This window comes from Strongyloides ratti (assembly GCF_001040885.1).
Source record: "Strongyloides ratti genome assembly S_ratti_ED321, chromosome : 2".
NCBI lineage: Eukaryota > Metazoa > Nematoda > Chromadorea > Rhabditida > Strongyloididae > Strongyloides > Strongyloides ratti.
In genome coordinates this window covers 13,130,233-13,150,103 of record NC_037308.1, presented here as the reverse complement: position 1 = coordinate 13,150,103, position 19,871 = coordinate 13,130,233, and the positions used below count along the sequence as shown (strand labels likewise).

Sequence of the window (19,871 nt, the reverse complement as noted above, 5' to 3'; positions counted from 1 at the left end):
ATAAAATGGATAATGACTATCAGGTTCGTCGATTAGTATGGGATGCTGAAGTACCAATTATGTTTATTTTGGATAAAGGGGATTTTCCTTCAACGTCTAATGATACCTATTTGGTTAGTTTAATTTCTATATATTAATAATTAAAAAAAAATATATAGATATCATTACCACGAGTATCATATTTTCCCTTTTTCTACAAAAATATTTGCAGTTTTTTTTCAAATTTTGGTGAACAAATAAGTGAACTTTCTATATACCTTGAATATCAATCTGAACCATTACGTTGGTACTATCCAATTGGTGTTATTCATGATATATTGTCAGACAGAGAATCAATTGAACCACTACAGATTGTTGTTAGAAAAGGCATATCTCCAGAAGATGTTATACGATATAGTCCTTTGGAACTTGAAGCAATTTTTATGCAATCAATTAAGGAAGCTGATCATTTAAAACATAAAGGAAAAGTTTCTTCACGTCTTACAAGAGATGAAAGTAGAAAATTGGTACTCGGTCTTTCAGAACATAAATTTGATCAATTTTGGGAAGTTAATTCAAAATTACTTGTTGATTCTAATAATATGCCAATATCATATATGCCAATTCGTTTCTACAAAACTGGTTGCCGATTTTTACAATTTCTTATAAAACCAGAAGAAAAGTTATGTGATCTTATTGATATGATATATAAAGATGAAGAAAAACCTTTAAATATAGAATTTTATTGTCATGGAATTATGATTCCATCTGAAACAATAACAAAATATTTAGTTAATAACTTAACATATCCAGATTCTTTTGTCCATGTGGTCATTCATACTAATAATGAAAAATGAAGTATAATATTATTCAGTTTTTTTTTTGGGGCTATTTCATTTGGGAAGAAAAAATAAGTAAATATATTTTTGTTTATTTTTAATGTATTAAATTTAAATTATAATATTTTTTAAACAAAGAATAATTTTTAATAATACTTTTAAAATGTCAACATATTTAGTACAATGATTAAAGTGGTATAACATGTAGAATCATATAAATAACTTATTTAGAAAACAAAAAAAGTTAAATTTAAAACTTTTTATATCATAAAATAAGAATCTATTTGTAGCTAGAATTTTAAAAACTTTATAATACTAATTTTAGAATGATTGTTATAAAAGTCTTAAATAATAATAAACATAACAATTAGATTAATGCTAAATATAATTCTTTTGAAAAAGAATTTCAAAAAAAAATTAATGACTTTCTTTACAACAAAGATATTTATAATCTTATCTTATAGAAAGATATATAATAATTTGAGTACATTGTAATAAAGATTCAAATTTGAAAAATAGTTACACAAATGTAACAAATTAATAAATGTTTCATATTTCAATAATCAAAAATTACATTTTATATAAATAACTACTGATGAAGAAACAAGAAACAACAAAATACATATAAAAAAATTTTTCACGGCAACTTCGTAGAATACAAAAGAAAGAAAAAGTAAAAATGGGGATTTATTTTTACAAATCTTACCAGATGTAGCTTTTTAGTAGTTTCTTAAAATCCATATTAAAAAAAGCTCGAACTAATAAGAAGGCAGATTTATCAAATCCCAAAAATATTTGAAATATTTAAATATATGTAAAAATAATACCATATTTAAATTTCAATTAAAAATTATAGTATTAAAAATTTGTAGATTTAAATTATTAGTATTTTTGCTTATAATTTTTTAAAAATGGATGTTGTACCCCCTGAAACAATTTTGTCTCCAATATTTCCAGTACCAACAGATAAATCTATTGTTAAGGAATGTTCAAATGATTTAAAATATAATCAGTTGTCAGGGAAAAAAATTCACGGTTTTTATATAGAAAAAGTATTAGGTGAAGGTGGATTTGGTATTGTATATAAATGTCATGCTACTACAAAAAAAGGGAATATTGTAAGTGGTGCATTTAAATCAGAGATGAATTTAAATCATAATGCACCATCTGTAGGTTTACTTTTTGAATGTAAAATTTTACAAAAACTTGAAGAAGCAGAAAATAATGTAAATTTCGTATCTTTGTATGGATGTGGATCAAGAAAAAATTTTACTTTTATGATAATGTCATTACTTGGTCCTAATTTATATGATATTTGTTGTTATTTACCCGGAGAAAAATTTGAATTCTCAACCTGGATACGGGTAGTATATCAAATGCTCCAATCTATAAAATCCCTTCATAGTATTGGTTATATTCACAATGATCTTAAACCTTCGAATTTTACTATTGGTGATAAAGATATTGAAAATGGTTCTGTTATTATTTATCTTATCGATTTTGGTTTATCAAGATTATATGGAACCAAAGATTTTCCTAAACCACCTGTTTTTAACGGTGAAAAAAAAGCATTAGAATATATTGGAACTATTACTCATTGTAGTCCTAATGCTCATAAAAGAACTGAACTTGGCCGTCGTGATGACATGTTTAGTTGGATGTTTCTTATGATGGATTTTTATAATGAATTACCATGGAGACGTTGTGAGACTGATGAACAAATTGAAGAATGTAAAATGAATTGTAACTACGACACATATTCTAAATATTTACCAAAATCATGTGCTCCAATAATAAAGCATATTATAAATCTTACAACATACGAAGAACCTAAATATGATCAGTTGTTTGATAAGCTCAAAAAAATAATGAAAGAAAATAAAATTAAAATGGATGACTATTACCAGTGGGAACTTTTACCAGCTGAAGCAAAAAAAATTTTAAATTTAAAAATTGATTTACGAAAAATTAAAAAATGTAAAGAAAAGGAAAAAGTGACTAAATTATCTGGTAGAAATTCATCCAAAAGAGGAAGAAATGATAAAAATTCTACTCGTAAGTCACATTCTAAAAGGAAAGATATTAAAATTTGTTCGGGAAATAATCAAAATAATAAATCTGATAAAAATATTCCTTCAAAAAAACTTCCACCTGGTGTTTGTGATAAAGGTTTAATTGAAGTTGAAGCTACAAATTTCTCACAAAGAGGTGATGCAACACAATTTTCTAAACATAATCCTATAAATACAGTAGTTAATAATGTTGTTAATAATTTTTCATGTTTAATGGGCTATAAAGGTAACAAAAAGGCAAAGACACATGCAACGATTGATAATGCACAAGAAAAAGCTTTAACTGAAGAATTTTATCGTGTTGGAAATCAAAATATTGAAGAAAAAATTGAGAAGAAAATTAAAACTGTTGAGTCAAAAAGAAATATGCCATAGAAAAGGCTAATGTAAGTTTTGGATCTCCGGTAAATAATCAAATTGTAGAATAAAATATCATTATATTGTATAGACAAAATTTGAACTAATAAAATTTTTTTTTTTCAATTTTCAAACATTTAAAAAAAACTTTTGTGAATAGAAAAATTGTGTCGATTACTAAAAGTGATATTTTTGTGAAACTTTTACATATGTAAAAATTTTTTAAATTAATCTTGTTTATGAAACATATCTAGCTACAATTCGGAAAGACACTTTTAGAGATTACTATCACTTAGAAAATAATAACAATGTAGTTAAATTATGTTTATTAGTTTAATGAAATAAAGTTTAAACTATTGTTTTTATCTTTACCATCTACATATATTAATAATAACAAGAATTATAATTAAATTGATAAAAACTTTGGAAATTTTTTTAATGTTAACAAAATAAAAAAAAATTTGAATTTTGATATTTTTTCACCTGACATGAAATTTTAAGAAAATAAATAATAAGGGAAACAAGTTAGTATAACCTCTTTAAAAATAAAAATGTTAACGTTATTATTTCAAAGAAAAATAAGGAAAGTTTTAAAGCACATGTTATTTAAGATTGAGATATGAATCTAAATTTTAGAATAAATATGAAGATTTAAAAATAAAAAAAGTTTTTATAATAATATAAAATTAATAAATTTAGACTATAAACTTTCAAAGTTTATCTAGTATAATTAGAAATAAATTTTTGTTGAATATTTTTATAAAAAGATAATTATAATGCAAATAAATTATAACTAATCAAAGTACTAATTTAATTAACTAATAATTATACTTTAATAAATAAAAACGTAGTCGTCTAAATATTTAAAAAACATTTATATTAAAAAAAATTTTTCTTGTTATTTTTATTTATTTCTATAAATTTATTATACAGACAACGTACATTATTTACACTTAAATAATTAACAATAATAAATTGATATAATTTTGTTCTTATCTCAAAAAGGATGTTTAGTTTTTTTTTATTCTTAATATATATTTCTTTTAAAATTCATTCTTTAATTAGTTTACTTTAATCATATTTTAAGTAAATATACGTGAAAATATCTTGTATATTTCTAATAGTTTAAAATATATTTAATTTATAATTATAAAATAATGTGGTATTTTTCTTGAAAAATAATATTCTATTATATTATCACAAATTACTTATTATAAAAATTATTTTACAACTACTTTAATGCATCTAAAAAAAATATTATGAAGATTCAATTTACATAAGACTGTAAATATATTTGTACTTTTTAAAAATTATTTTCATCTGTTTTACTTTAAAAGTCATAATTTTTTGAAGTACTTATTAATTGGCTTGTTTATAAAACTTATAACCTTAAAATAAGTGAAAAAATATTTTTGTTAAATTCAATTTATTTTATTTGATTTTTACATTATTTAATTGTTTACTTTCAATTTTTTTTATAATATATATTTTTTATTTTAAATATTTTAGTGTTGAAAATATTTCCAAAATAAATGTTTTTTTTTTATTTTTTTTTAAATTGTACAATACTATACTAAATAGTTTATTATCAAAAAAAAAATTTTTTTTTTTGCTCTAGTAGTCATGTATAAAATAAAAGTTTTGTAAGATGCTTAATTATTTGGCGAATGATATAAAGATTTAATTATGTTTAAAATTTATTCTTTCATTTTCAATAGTTTAGTTTTGTTAGAAAATAATTCTTTCAACCATGTTATAAAGTTTAATTTATTCTATAGACATATTATAAAATATAATCACTTATCTAATAATTTTTATTTAAAATTACATTTAAATTTTATTTCATGATTTTCAACCTATATTTAATATTATTTCTATTTTCAAACAAACAATACATCATAAAATATATTTTTGTAATTAATACTAAACTTAAAGTAGTTTTTAAATTTTTGTCTTGTTTTTTTTTGTGACAATAAACAATGAAAAAAACTTGCTTGTTATGATATAATAAACGGTAATTTGTTAATGATACTTGAAAAATTAAACCATACTTTTCATTAATAAATAAAATGTGAAAATTTATTTATAATGTATCTTTATGTTTTTTTTTTACACTTTTTTAATAAAAAAATTAAAAATACTTTTTAATTTGATTGAAAGAAAAAAAAATCAGGAATAGATGAGAAATATGAATTCAAGTAGTTAAACAATTATTTTTACTGGAAAAATAATTTTATTATCATAATTCTATATCATTTCTTCATCCATTTTAAATATATATATAACATTTTACCATCTTATTATGGTGTACCTAAAATTATTTTGACATTAAAATTTATTTAAATCTCTTACCATTTAACAAACATTAAATAAAGGTTTTAATTAAGACATAAAGTTGATTTTAGTAAAAATTTTGTCAATGTGTTCTTCATCTATTTTGATGTACAAATAAATTAGTAAATTTAATTGAAACTTTTGCGCAACAACTCTCTCTCTCTCTCTCTATTTCATACCTTTTAAGAGGATGACTTTTTAGAAAATTTTTATATTTAAAGTTCTAAATAATTATTATGGTTAACAATTATAACAACAATTTTATATATATAGTTTCTATTTTCTCTTTTTATATATTTTTATTATTTTTTTCATTGATATTTAATTATATATTATTAGTAACATATTTTTTTTTTTAGTTTTATATATTAATATGACTGTTTGGTATGAAGAAGAATTTTCCAGTTTATTATTAAGATGGAGAGGATCTTTATGGAAAGCTGTACTTAAAGATCTGATGGCATTTTATGTTGGATATTATATTATTCTTTTTGGACAGGTATATAAACTTTTTTTTTCAATTAATTAATATATTATTATTAATAGTGGTATTTTCTTGATGAAGAAGGTAAAGAATATTTTACTGGATGGATAGAATGGTGTGAAATAGGTCTTCAATATATACCATTATCATTCTTATTAGGTTTCTTCGTTGCTGTTATTGTAGCAAGGTGGTGGGAACAATTTAATTGGATTTCATGGCCAGATAAAATGATGATAATGGTTTCTGCCTGTTTACCTGGTCCTGAAAATCTTATTATTAGGCAAACTATTGCAAGATGGAGCTCTCTTCAAGCTGCCATTGCTTGGTCAGGAATTTCAGTAAGAACATTAAAACGTTTTCCAACAGAAAGACATTTAGTTGATAGTGGTCTTATGACAGAAGAAGAACATAAAATGTATACTACACTTGATTCTCCACATGGAAAATGGTTTGTACCAATTGTGTGGATTGTAAATATTCTTAAAAAAGCATATCAACAAGGAAGAATTGATTCTATACAATTTGATATGATTTTAAAACATGTTTATTCTTATCGTGATGGATTTGCTATGCTTTTTGTTTATGATTGGATAAAAATACCTCTTGTTTATACTCAAGTAGTTGCTATTGCTACATATGGATATTTTCTTATTTGTCTTATAGGTAGACAACCAAAAATTAATCAAAGTGGTATGAAAAATGAAGTAACAATTATGTTTCCAATTTTTACAACTTTCCAAATGTTGTTTTACCTTGGATGGCTTAAAGTAGGACAATATCTTATGAATCCATTTGGAGAAGATGATGATGATTTTGAATTAAATTACATCCTCGACAGAAATACAGCTATTGCACATTTAATGGCAACAGATTTGGCTGATCAATTACCTACACTTTCAGAAGAGGCAATGAATCCAACTATTCCTCATACTAGAGCTTCATTTAAAATTCAAGATCTAATACCCAAAAATCATTTAACTGGTTTTCAATTAAGTAACAGAGAAATGGAAATGGTTACATCAAAACATTTAGATGGTACAACAAATCAAGGAACAAAGGAAAAATCAAATAATTTTTGGAAAAAAAATTTTAACAAAGTAAAAAGAAATGATAGAGATGTTCCTGATATAGGAAATGTTTCTGAGACTGAAGAATTAACTAAATAATTATTTTTAATTTTAAAATTGCAATTTTTTTCATTGAATTTTCACTATAAAAAATTTGTTTTATAAATTTTATGAATGATAATATATTTTGCCTGATAAAATAATAATAAAAAAGTTACACTAATCTTAATTGATTACATATAAAATAAAACTAAAATTTAACATTATTTATTTCTTTGTAAATCTACTTTATTATTTTTAAATAATCAAATTTGTTATCAAATAATATTTTCTACTTTTAATTTATTTAATTTACACTATAAAAATTTGGTAAAAATATTTATTACTACTATTTACAGTAAATACGATTTTTAATAGTATCAAAGTTGCAATAATTGATTCAATTTTATAAAATATTTTAAAATAATTGAAATTAAAAAAAATCAAAATTGTCTTTATTAATAATAACTTGAAGAGAAAAATACTTTTTCGTCTTAAAAAATGGAATCTCTTTTAGATTCACTGAAGTACTGAATTAAAAAATTTTAAAATAAATAAAGTATTTAAAACATTTAATTTAATATATAGTTAATGGAGCATTTGATAGTTGATAAAAAGTTTTAAAAAAAATTTACATAAATAAAAATAAAATTTTAAAATCATTTACTTTTTTTAATTTATTTATTTAATTTCTTAGTTTAAAATATATATAAAATTATTATTGTATTTTAAAAAAAAATTATACATATATTTAATATTCGAATTTTCAAAAAAATATTTTTAATACATAAGTAACTCTAAAATTAAGCTATTATTAATTATAAATAAAATTCATTCCATTTCAAAGACTATCGAATGAAATAAAGTGGCATATTCAAAATCTAAATAAAGTTGTTTTTTTATCACAATATTTAAGGTATTATCGGTAATCTAGAATATTTCTAACCAATTTCTGAATCTCAGAAAAAATGATGTTGTAGCTATGAAAATTAAAATTCTAGACCTACTTTTAAATAGAAATCGAATGAAACTAGTCCCACTTTAATAGGATAAGTATTTGCTGAGATACTGGAAAGTCGGGAACAATGAATATTTTAGAAAAATTTCCGCCTTTGGTCATATCTCGCTTCATAATAGAGATAATTGCAATCAGATTTCTACAATCGTCTTCTAATGAGTTTTCATATGGGGTCTACCTTCAAAATATTTTTATATCTGTACTCGCTTTTGAGATATAAAAAAATGGTGACAATGGATTACGCGCGAAAAAGTGCCAAGTATAGTATTTAAAGAACGGTTGAAAATTTGAAAATCTTTTCAACGTAGGGTGTGTCTTAAATTATGAGAGAAGCACAGCGCATCTGGTTTCATGCTTCTGTGGCTTCATTGACTTGAGTTATCGCTAGTTTCTTAAAACAATTTTTTAATCATATTTCTTATCATAACTTCATTTTTAAAAGTCCTATAAAGATAAGAATAGGCTTAATGGATTTCTCGTCAAAAGTTGGTCTAGAATCAACTGTTTATTTTTAACATTTCCAATATTATCATAGAAACCATATTTACAAAAAAATATTCCACAATTTCGCCCCTCATCTTTGAATCCCTATAACTCCTGAAGTTTCAATTTTTGAATATTGTTGATTATATTCAAAATTCATCCCGTTTCAAGGGCTATCGAATGACTATAGTGATATATTCAATTTCTGAAAAAAGTTGCTTTTCTTTGTTCACATTTTTACAGGTAAAATCGGAAATCTAGAAAATTTTCAGCAAATTTCTGAATCTCTGAAAATAATAATGCTATAGCTATGAAAATTATTCATCTAGATCAACTTTTGATTAGAAATCGAATGAAACTAGTCTCATCTTCTTAGGGTAATTATTTCTTGAGATACTGAAAAGTAGGAAACAATGAATATTTTAGAAAAATTTCCGCCTTTGGTCATATCTCGCTTTATAATAGAGATAATTGCAATCAGATTTCTACAATCGTCTTCTAATGAGTTTTCATATGGAGTCTACCTTCAAAATATTTTTATATCTGTATTCGCTTTTGAGATATAAAAAAATGGTGACAATGGATTACGCGCGAAAAAGTACCAAGCATAGTATTTCAAGAACGGTTGAAAATTTGAAAATATTTTCAACGTAGGGTGTGTCTTAAATTATGAAAGAAGCCCAGCGCATCAAATTTCATGGACCTGTGACTTCATTAACCTGAGTTATCGCTAGTTTCTTAAACAATTTTTTAATCATATTTCTTATCATAACTTCATTTTTAAAAGTCCTATGAAAATATGAATAGACTTAATGAATTTCTCATAAAAAATTGATCTAGAAAAAAGTATTTGTTTTTAAAATTTACAATATTATCATAAAATCGAGATTTACAAAAAAATATTTCACAATTTCGCCTTTCATCTTTAAATCCATATAACTCCTGAAGTTTCAATTTTTGAATATTGTTGATTATATTCAAAATTCATCCCGTTTCATGGGCTATCGAATGACTATAGTAACATATTCAATTTCCAAAAAAAGTTGCTTTTCTTTGTTTACATTTTTAAAGGTAAAATTATAAATCTAGAAAATTTTCAGCCAATTTCTGAATCTCTGAAAATAATAAAGCTATAGCTATGAAAATAAATATTCTAGAATAACTTTTGATAAGAAATCGAATGAAACTAGTCCCATCTTCATAGGGTCATTATTTGCTGAGATACTGAAAAGTCGGGAACAATGAATATTTTAGAAAAATTTCCGCCTTTGTTCATATCTTGCTTCAAAATCAAGATAAATGCAATCAGATTTCTGCAATCGTCTTCTAATGAGTTTTCATATGGGGTCTACCTTCAAAATATTTTTATATTTGTAACCGCTTTCGAGATATAAAAAAATGGTGACAATGGATTACGCGCGAAAAAAGACCAAGCATAGTATTTCAAGAACGGTTGAAAATTTAAAAATCTTTTTAACGCAAGGTATATCTTAAATTATGAAAGAAGCACAGCGCATCTGGTTTCATGGTTCTGTGACTTCATAAACTTGAGTTATCGGTAGATTCTCAAAACTTTTTTTTAAACAAAATTTTTATCATAACTTCATTTTTATAAGTCCTATAAAAATAAGAATATGTTTAATGAATTTCTCGTAAAAAATTGATCTAGAAAAAAGTATTTATTTTTCAAATTTACAACATTATCATAGAAATCGAAATTTACAAAAAAATATTCCACAATTTCGCCTCTCATCTTTGAATCCTTATAACTTCTGAAGTTTCAATTTTAGTATATTGTTGATTATATTCAAAATTCATCCCGTTTTAAGGGCTATCGAATGAATAAAGTGGCATATTCAAATTCCAAAAAAAGTTTTTTATTTTATTTTTATTAAAAAAATTTTTTTTAATTGTCTATTTTTCTTTATTTATTTGTTTTTTATAACTCAAGAAATGTTATTTTTTTATTAAAGCTATGCATGAATGTAAATATTTATAATATGTATATTTCAATTAACAATTAACGTTCAAAATTCCACTCCTGTTTTCAAATTTTCATCTTCTTTTTTTAAAAATTTTATTTTTATTGCAACTTCTTGTTCTTTGTTTAGATTAGGCTTTAATTGAGAAATTATCTTTTTATTTGCATTACAGTAATAAGCTAGACGTTTTTCAGGTGAAAAGATACAATTATATGTATCTTCATCAGTTGGTTCAGTCCTTATTTTATAAACAAGTTCAGGTTTATATCCATAAATATAATCATTACTCTAAAAATATTTTCACTAAAATATTCCAACATTTAATGACTTACCTTTTTAACAATTATCACATAAAAAAAACAAAAAATATATAATAATAAACTTAGTAGGAAAATAATATTTAATTGAATTACTTTTTTGTTCCATGTTTTTAAATCAAAAAGTAAATAAATTGATTCTGTCTTAACTCTTGGTTCTATTTTTGCTATATCTGTTGTATTATTTGCCATATGAAAATATAAAAAATTATCTTATAGCCAAATATTATTCAACTAAAAAAAATTTTAATTTGTTAATAATAAATACTATATGCAAATTTAAATTCAAAAAGTTAAAGATATTATAGAAAACTATATAATATCCTTCTTACGGATAATTAAATATGCAAATATTAGAAATTACTTTTTAAACATTTTCTAATATCGTTTCTGAGATCCTGGATTTAATAAGAAAAATCGAATTTTTTATTTTTAATTTTTCAAAATTAATTTTTTTATGTTGAATATATTACCACTTTAATCCAAATCATATACTTTTTATTCATTATTTGAAGATTGTATACATTTTTAAAAATCTATTTCAATAATTCAGGTTGTTTCTTATCATAATATATTTGAGAGCTAAAATTTGAATTTGTTTTATTTGGAGATCTTTAAAAATTTTTTAAATAAAAATATCTAAAAGTAGTTGTGATACTTTAAAATAGTAAACTATTGGTCAAATGTAGTTTGAAACATTAAAATATACGTTTAAAATTGAAATTAAAAAGATAATCAAGGTGTTCTAAACTTTAATTCTTTATTCATAATTTTTTTACAAAAATATTTTACACATTTTTTGAAATTGATAAGTATTATTTTTAAATTAAAAGTAGCATTTGGTAAAACATTTAAACTAATGGCAAAATAGTATTTAATATATTAAATCATTCTTTGAAAAATCTTTTTTGCCATAGTATTGTTTTAAGATCTGTAAAAACTTTGATCTGACAACTGATTTATCTACTAGATTTAAAGATTGAAGACTGAAAAGTAACCTTTTTTTACAAAATCTATTATTAACTGTGCCTATTTACTAATTATATGAAAGTTATTAATCATACAGTTTTTAAACATGCTTTAAAAGACACTTTACCAATTTCGTAACCCACTACCCCGCCATTTTTATCTCAATTCTAAATTGTTTAATAGTTTATTTAAGTAGTGCAATTAATTTTTTTATTCTTCCATCTATATTTATTATTAATTAATAAACATTTATATTTTTTAGGAATAATTTTTTCGTTCTGTCGCTGTATCTTACAATACCAAGTCGTTTTATTTCGACATCAATAAAATATTTTATAACAAATAGAAATTTTATAACTACTAACAATTTAAAAATGTCAAAACAAATAATTGAAGTTACAGGATGGGAAAAAAATAAATCTATTCCATATTTAGCTTTAGCTAAAACATTAGAAGACATTGAATCTACTTCTTCAAGATTAGATATTATAAAAAAATTATCAAAGTTTTTTTTAACAGCTATTGAGTTGTCTCCAAACGATTTACCAGCAGCTGTGTACCTCTGTTCAAATCAATTGGGACCTGTATATGAAGGACTAGAGTTAGGCATAGCTGAAGGAACTTTAATTAAGACTGTTGCCGAATCTACAGGAAGAACAGTTGGTCAAATTAAGGCTGATTTACAGATTAAGGGTGATCTTGGTATTATTGCACAGGAGAGCAGATCAAGTCAAAAAGTATTGTTCAAACCTAAACCATTAACTGTTCCTTTTGTCTTTGAAAAACTTAAGAAGATTGCTAATTCTGCTGGTCAATCTGTATGTTTATAATTACTTTGGAAATTTTATGTTCCTTTCCCTTGACCAACGGTTCCATGGTGTAGCGGTTAGCACTCAGGACTTTGAATCCTGCGACCCGAGTTCAAATCTCGGTGGAACCTTTCTTTTTACTGTTTCTTTAATTTTATAATATTATTTTTATATTTTAGTCAATGAAACAAAAAACTGATTTGATCAAAGGACTTCTTGTGGCATGTAGAGAATCTGAAGCACGTTATCTTGTACGTTGTCTAAGTGGAAAATTACGCATTGGCTTGGCAGAAGGATCAATATTAGTAGCACTTGCTAATGCTTTCACATCACATAGATTAAAGTGTGAAGAAAAAAAGATGAGCGATGAGAAGTTGAAAGAAGTTATGATGGCTGACACACTTATACTTAGGACGGCGTATTGTGAGTGTCCTAATTTTGATATGATTATAAAAAATGCTCTTGAAGGAGGAATTAGTTGTTTACCTGAAAAATGCAAGATTACAGTAGGAGTACCAATAAAGCCAATGTTAGCTCATCCAACAAAAGGAATTCAAGAGGTTATGAAAAGATTTGGTGATTCAGAATTTGCCTGCGAATGGAAATATGATGGAGAAAGGTGTCAAATTCACAAAACTAAAGCTGAAGTTAAGATATTTAGTAGAAATCAAGAGGATAATACTTCAAAATATCCTGATGTTATTGCAGCGCTAGCTCAATGTTTTTCAGATAATGTTGTAGATTTTATTTCTGATGGAGAAGTTGTTGCTTGGGATCCGACAACTAAAAATATACTCCCATTTCAAACTTTGAGTACAAGAAAAAGAAAGAATGCTGGTGATTCTGAAATTAAAGTTACTGTTTGTATATTTTTCTTTGATTTACTGTATTTTAATGGCGAACCTTTAGTAAAAAAGACGTTTCGAGAAAGGAGGCAAATACTTCGTGATAATTTCAAAGAAGTTCCTGGTGTTTTTTCATTTGCCACATCATTAGATACAACTGATACAGAAGAAATTAACAATTTTCTTGATGAAGCTGTTAAAGGAAAGTGTGAAGGTTTAATGATTAAGACGTTAGATGAGAATGCAACATATGAAATAGCAAAAAGATCACACAACTGGTTAAAATTAAAGAAAGATTATCTTGATGGTGTTGGTGATACATTGGATCTTGTTGTTATAGGTGGGTATTATGGTACTGGTAAAAGGACTGGTGTATATGGAGGTTATCTCCTAGCTTGTTATGATTATGACATGGAGGAATATCAGACAATTTGTAAACTTGGAACTGGTCTTAAAGATGAAGATTTGAAGGTTCAGTATGAACATCTTAATAAGTTGATAATTGAGAAGCCTCGTGGAAGTTATAAATATGTTTCTTCACTAGAACCTGACGTTTGGTTTGATGCAGAAATTATTTGGGAAATAAAATGTGCAGATCTTAGTATATCGCCACTTCATCAGGCTGGGCGTGGACTTATTGATCCTGATAAAGGTATTTCTCTTAGATTTCCTAGATATCTACGTCACCGAGATGATAAGACTTGTGATCAAGCAACATCTTCACAACAAGTTGTTGAGATGTATCAAGCACAAGAGAACGTAAAAAATAGTGATTCAACGATAGATACTATGATGGATGAAGATGATTTTCTTTAATAATACACATGTATGAAATTGACAACATAAATTTTTAAAAAGACACTTGTGAATGAAATTGAGAAAACATGTTGGAACAATTTTTTTTCTCCGTATTTTAAATATTAAATCATTTATATATATTTTTTGTTCTTAAAATATTTTAAATAAACAAAAATTTTTTAATTATAATAATTGGAAGATAACTTATGTTTTTTTTGGCAATTTCTCTAATGCAATAAGCGTCGCTATAAATAAACATTTTGTTGTTGAGATATAGGCTAGAAAAAATTTTTTAATTTAAAGTTAAGAAATATACTTTAAAATTAACTTTTTCAATAAAATTTTATTTCTTCGTTATCTTCCGAGTAATGTAATTAGTATAATGTTTCCTGAATTTGGAGCTCACATTCAAATGATGAAAAAGATGTGGGATTGTTTGTTAATTTGTAAACAACATACTTTTGATATAAATTTTTTTTATAGCATATTTATTTGTATATTACCTATAAGTATTTTCTTTAAATATGAATGATTACTTTTTTTTAATTATACTTGCATAAATAATGCTTCATTCATATTAGAATGTATTGTAAAATACTCCCACATTTTATGTATTAATTAAACAAACAAATAATAAAAACTTTCTCTAGTTCTTTTTATTAAAATAAGATACATTTAATATTATTGTTAAATAATATTTTTAATGATTTGTTTCTTATAAAAGAAAAATATTTAATATGTTTATATTTTTTATTAAATTTAGTTTCTAAATGTAACAAATAGTGATTTTCTTTATTATTCTAATTGTGAAAAGTTTTTTTAATTCTGAATACTCCTTTAACGGGTGTGGTTGTAAATGTATAAAAGTTATCATGTTAAATGTAAATTTTATCATTTTTTCATACAATGATATTCAAATTTAAATATTCATCTTTTTTTTTGTTGATAAATTTAGCTTTACTTAAAGCTTGTACCATACCAGCAGGATCAAAATTAGTACAAAACCCAAATTATCAAGCATATGTATTTTTACCAAAAGCATGGACTTGGGATTCAAATTCTAGTTCTGCAAGTATTGCATATAGAAGAAATTCTGCTTCAATTATTGGTTCAACAAACCAACAAACATCTCCAGATGCTGTTTTAAAAATTATTGACACAGACGTTCGAAACATTGTTAATGATGTTATTAAAACTTTGGGGTTAAACTTTGCTGGAGCTAATTTTACTTTATCAACTACTGTAAATGAAATTCCAAAAATGTCGTTAGTAACTTTTGATCAAGTTATATATGAACTTTCAAAAAAAACTCAAAATGAAAAATCAATTGATTCTGGAACAACTAAATCACCACAACCTACTTCTGTGCCAACTAATACATCATCAATTACATGTAAAGAATGTTATGTTTTGGAGAATAACTCTGTTAGATATTATATAAAAGATTTTGATACTATAAATCCAGAAAATATTTTTGATTCTTCTACAGGTTTAGTTCCATATAGTCAACTATTATCTTTTAAAACAACAAATACTCCATTATATTATGATTTTTATTGGGATATTCTTGGTGATAGAATTCGTACAGCTCTCCAAAATGAAGGAGTTATATTTGACTCCACAATGAAAGTCAGTTCAAATATTTAAAACTATACTTATGCAATATGATTTATTTATAAAAAAAAAGTAAGACATTTTTAAAAGTTTTTTTATATCTAATCAATATAATATAATTTTTAAATTATTATTTTTAAACTTTATTTATATATTTTCTTTTTAGAAGGTGTTAGACATTAATTAGAAAAAGTTTAATGATGAATTATAATCACTTTAACAATTAAACAAAAAAAAATTATATATATAGAAATAGTCAAACTTATGGAAAATAAATTTTTAGAATATATAATGTGAGATAGATAATTTTCCATTGTTTTTATTTGTTTTAATTAGTTCATTTCAATAAAACTTTTTTTTTATTTTTGTTTACTAATATAATTGTAGTAAAAAATTTTTATAATAATAAAAATTTTATTTTACCTTAAGAAACAACATTATTAAAAAAATATTCTGGTTAAGACATCAATTTTAAATATTGTGATATTTTATAACACACATCAACATCATTTAGGCGTAAAAGGGTGGTTCATGTAAAAAATATTGGAAACTTTTATAATATATTATTAAAAACGAAAAATATAATTCATTTTTAAAATGTTAACTAAACATATTCATGTTTCTGTGTGTACATTAAATAATTGGGCTTTAGATTTTGATGGTAATGTTAAAAGAATCATCCAATGTAAGATTTTTTTTTAAATAATATAAACAATATTATTTTTAATTTTTAGCTTGTAAAGAGGCTCATGAAAGAGGAGCAAAGATTCGTGTTGGTCCTGAACTTGAGATAACAGGTTATAGTTGTTTGGATCACTTTAATGAAGCAGACACTGAAGCTTTTGCATGGGACAGTTTAAAAAGAATTGTTGAAGCTTCATTTAATATGAGAAGTCTTTTGATTATAACTTCAATGCCAATAAGATATAAATTATCATTGTATAATTGTGCTATAGCTGTTAATAATGGAAAGATTATTTTTATTAGACCAAAACAAAGTTTGTGTGATGATGGAGTTTATAGAGAGGGAAGATATTTTAATAGTTGGAAAAAACCAGGAGAATATATAACATTTGAAATACCTACTGAATATTGCTTTACTCAAACTTCTGTTCCTTTTGGAGATGGAATTTTAAAATCTGAAGATGGAGTTACTGTTGGTTTTGAAATTTGTGAAGAGTTATGGACCTGTCAATCACCTCATAAAATATTGACTTTGGAAAACGTTGATATAATTTGTAATCCATCTGCATCTCATCATGTTTTGTCAAAGTCATCACATCGGTTAAATCAACTTTTACTTGGAACTACATCAAAACTTGGAGGAATATATTTATATAGTAATTTCAGAGGTTGTGATGGAGAAAGAGTATTTTTTGATGGAATGTCTAGTATAGCACAAAATGGAAAACTTTTTTGCCAAATTGATCAATTTTTAATAGAAGATGTTGAGGTTGCTGATGCTGTTATTGATTTAGAGGATTCAAGAAATTATAGACAAGGAATTTCTTCAAATAGAAATGATTCATCATTTCACATAAAAAATTCATACATTCACTTACCTGTAAAATTATTAGATGGAAGTGAAAAAGAATTAAGTGAACCAATAGAGCCTAAAATTTTAAGTGAAATGGAAGAATTATCTTTTGGTCCACCAACATATTTATGGCATTATTTAAGAAGAAGTAAACAAGCAGGGTATTTTGTACCATTATCAGGTGGTATGGATAGTGCTACAGTTGCTACAATGGTTAGATTAATGTGTGAACATGTTGTTGATTGTAGAAAAAAATATATAGAAAAATATGGACCTAATAAATCTGATCCGGCACACTTTTATTTAGGTGAAATTATTAATTGTACAGGAAGAGAACTTTGTGGAAAAATTTTATTTACATGTTATATGGGATCAGAAAATTCTTCTACTTTTACTAAAGAATGTGCTCTATCATTAGCTAAAGATTTAGGATCAAAACATTCCAGTATTTTAATTGATACAATTGTCAGTGCTTGTCTTAATGTATTTAATACAGTATATAACTTTATACCTTCTTTTAAAAATAGTGATAATAGAGAAACAATGGCACTTCAAAATATTCAAGCACGTGTTAGAATGGTTTTAGCATACCTATTTGCTCAATTATCTTTAGTTGGAGAAAAAAGACCTGGAAATTTATTAGTTCTTGGTTCTGCTAATGTTGATGAAAGTTTGATAGGATATTTGACAAAGTATGACTGTTCATCAGCTGATTTTAATCCTATTGGAAGTTTATGTAAAAGTCATTTACGTTTATTACTTAATTTTGTAATTTCAAAATATCATTTTAATTCATTGCAAAAGTAACTTTTTTTTTTTTAATTTTTATTATATAGTAATTATACTTAATTTTAGAATCGTTAATTCCCCACCATCAGCTGAATTAAAACCTCTGTCTGAAGGAGAGATTTGCCAAACTGATGAGGTAATTTCTAATAAATAATAATTGTTTTTATTTTTATTTCTAGGAAGAAATAGGATTAACTTATGATGAATTATCAACAATTGGAAAACTCAGACAACCCCGAAATATGGGACCATACTCAATGTTTTTAAAATTGAGTCAACTTTGGGGAAACAAGATGACACAAGAAGAGGTAGCGGATAAAGTGAAGTTATTTTATAGAAGATATGCTATTAACAGACATAAAAGCACAGTTCTTACCCCATGTATGTTTTTCTTTATTTTGTTTTTTTTTAAAATAATTTTTATTTAGCGTATCATGTTACAACATACTCAAATGATGATCATAGAAATGATCATAGACCATTCCTTTATCCAGACTTTAAAGTGCAATTTGACAAAATCGATGCTATTTTGAAGGAGAAAACTGAAGGAAAAGTATAAAATTTTTTTTTGCTACTTAACATTTTTAACAATTAATATAAATTGCTGATTATTAATAAAGGATAGATTATCTTTTTATTAAAAATTATAGTAACAATTTTTTTATATTTGTAAAATAAATTGTATTTATATTATTTTTACTATAATTTTAACAAAAAAACTTTGTAATATGAAGTTGAAAAGAGTAATTATATATTGATAGTAGTATCAATGGCATTTTTATTGCTTATATTTAAATCATTTAAAATAATTTATATATATAATTTAATTTACTTTACATTATAAAAAAAAAGTAAATTTTCATAACTAAAGTATATTAGTGTAAAAACAAAAGACAAATATATGTCAATAAAGAATCTTTTATTTATATTTAATTTATACCAAAGATTAAATGGCAATGATAGAAACAAAGAAGAATATTAAAATAAGAAATGAAATTTACACTTAAGAAAAAAAAATTAATAAAGCTAATTATTGAATTACATCAAAATATTAAACATACATAATTAATAGTAACATTTCTATCAATTATCAATAAATATAATGTAAAAATCTTTTTAATTAAAAATAAACACATGTAAGAAAACAAATATAATTTAAAGATTGAAGAGATCCTCCTACTAATACCAGATATTTCTTCTTTCATAACATCTATTTTTTTATCAGCTGAAAGATTTTCAAAACACTATATATAGTCTTTCATTTTAAATAAACTCATATTTCTATAATCTTTAATATATATATATATATTATAATAGAATAGATTTTTCTAAGAATAATTTATTAATTTTTTTTATATATATATTTAATTTATTATTTTTTGGATATTTTAAAAATACAATTATCAATTATTTGTTGTTAAGAAATATTATTTTATGTTTTTGTTGCTTATCTTGTTGTAATCAAAAATCAAAATAAATTAGTGGGTGTTTCATTAGTAAGTAAAATAATAAAAAAAAATATACAACTTTTCTATTATC

At 23.9% G+C, this 19,871-nt stretch overlaps 7 protein-coding genes across 7 annotated transcripts; 6 read left to right on the top strand and 1 right to left on the bottom strand.

Annotated features, from left to right (window-relative positions):
• Nucleotides 1-5: 5 nt before the first annotated feature.
• Nucleotides 6-836, top strand: SRAE_2000418900 (Autophagy protein 5; the record flags this gene model as incomplete). The annotated part of the gene is made up of 2 exons (XM_024643028.1): nt 6-113; nt 159-836. The coding sequence occupies 2 exons, from the start codon at nt 6-8 to the stop codon at nt 834-836; spliced, it is 786 nt and encodes a 261-aa protein (XP_024508741.1).
• An 893-nt stretch (nt 837-1,729) lies between these two features.
• SRAE_2000418800 (Protein kinase domain and Serine/threonine-/dual specificity protein kinase, catalytic domain and Protein kinase-like domain-containing protein) lies at nt 1,730-3,265 on the top strand (the record flags this gene model as incomplete). Its single annotated transcript, XM_024643027.1, has 1 exon — nt 1,730-3,265. One exon carries the CDS (start codon nt 1,730-1,732, stop codon nt 3,263-3,265), a length of 1,536 nt encoding a protein of 511 aa, XP_024508740.1.
• Nucleotides 3,266-5,954: 2,689 nt separating this feature from the next.
• On the top strand, nt 5,955-7,231 carry SRAE_2000418700 (Bestrophin/UPF0187 family-containing protein; the record flags this gene model as incomplete). The annotated part of the gene is made up of 2 exons (XM_024643026.1): nt 5,955-6,080; nt 6,128-7,231. The coding sequence occupies 2 exons, from the start codon at nt 5,955-5,957 to the stop codon at nt 7,229-7,231; spliced, it is 1,230 nt and encodes a 409-aa protein (XP_024508739.1).
• Nucleotides 7,232-10,699: 3,468 nt separating this feature from the next.
• SRAE_2000418600 (Hypothetical protein) lies at nt 10,700-11,163 on the bottom strand (the record flags this gene model as incomplete). Its single annotated transcript, XM_024643025.1, has 2 exons — nt 10,700-10,942; nt 10,987-11,163. 2 exons carry the CDS (start codon nt 11,161-11,163, stop codon nt 10,700-10,702), a joined length of 420 nt encoding a protein of 139 aa, XP_024508738.1.
• Nucleotides 11,164-12,314: 1,151 nt separating this feature from the next.
• Nucleotides 12,315-14,410, top strand: SRAE_2000418500 (DNA ligase 1; the record flags this gene model as incomplete). The annotated part of the gene is made up of 3 exons (XM_024643024.1): nt 12,315-12,758; nt 12,929-13,167; nt 13,228-14,410. 3 exons carry the CDS (start codon nt 12,315-12,317, stop codon nt 14,408-14,410), a joined length of 1,866 nt encoding a protein of 621 aa, XP_024508737.1.
• An 838-nt stretch (nt 14,411-15,248) lies between these two features.
• SRAE_2000418400 (Hypothetical protein) lies at nt 15,249-16,039 on the top strand (the record flags this gene model as incomplete). The annotated part of the gene is made up of 2 exons (XM_024643023.1): nt 15,249-15,273; nt 15,348-16,039. The coding sequence occupies 2 exons, from the start codon at nt 15,249-15,251 to the stop codon at nt 16,037-16,039; spliced, it is 717 nt and encodes a 238-aa protein (XP_024508736.1).
• A 564-nt stretch (nt 16,040-16,603) lies between these two features.
• On the top strand, nt 16,604-18,891 carry SRAE_2000418300 (Glutamine-dependent NAD(+) synthetase; the record flags this gene model as incomplete). Its single annotated transcript, XM_024643022.1, has 5 exons — nt 16,604-16,691; nt 16,741-18,346; nt 18,399-18,468; nt 18,512-18,713; nt 18,761-18,891. The coding sequence occupies 5 exons, from the start codon at nt 16,604-16,606 to the stop codon at nt 18,889-18,891; spliced, it is 2,097 nt and encodes a 698-aa protein (XP_024508735.1).
• Nucleotides 18,892-19,871: the final 980 nt, after the last annotated feature.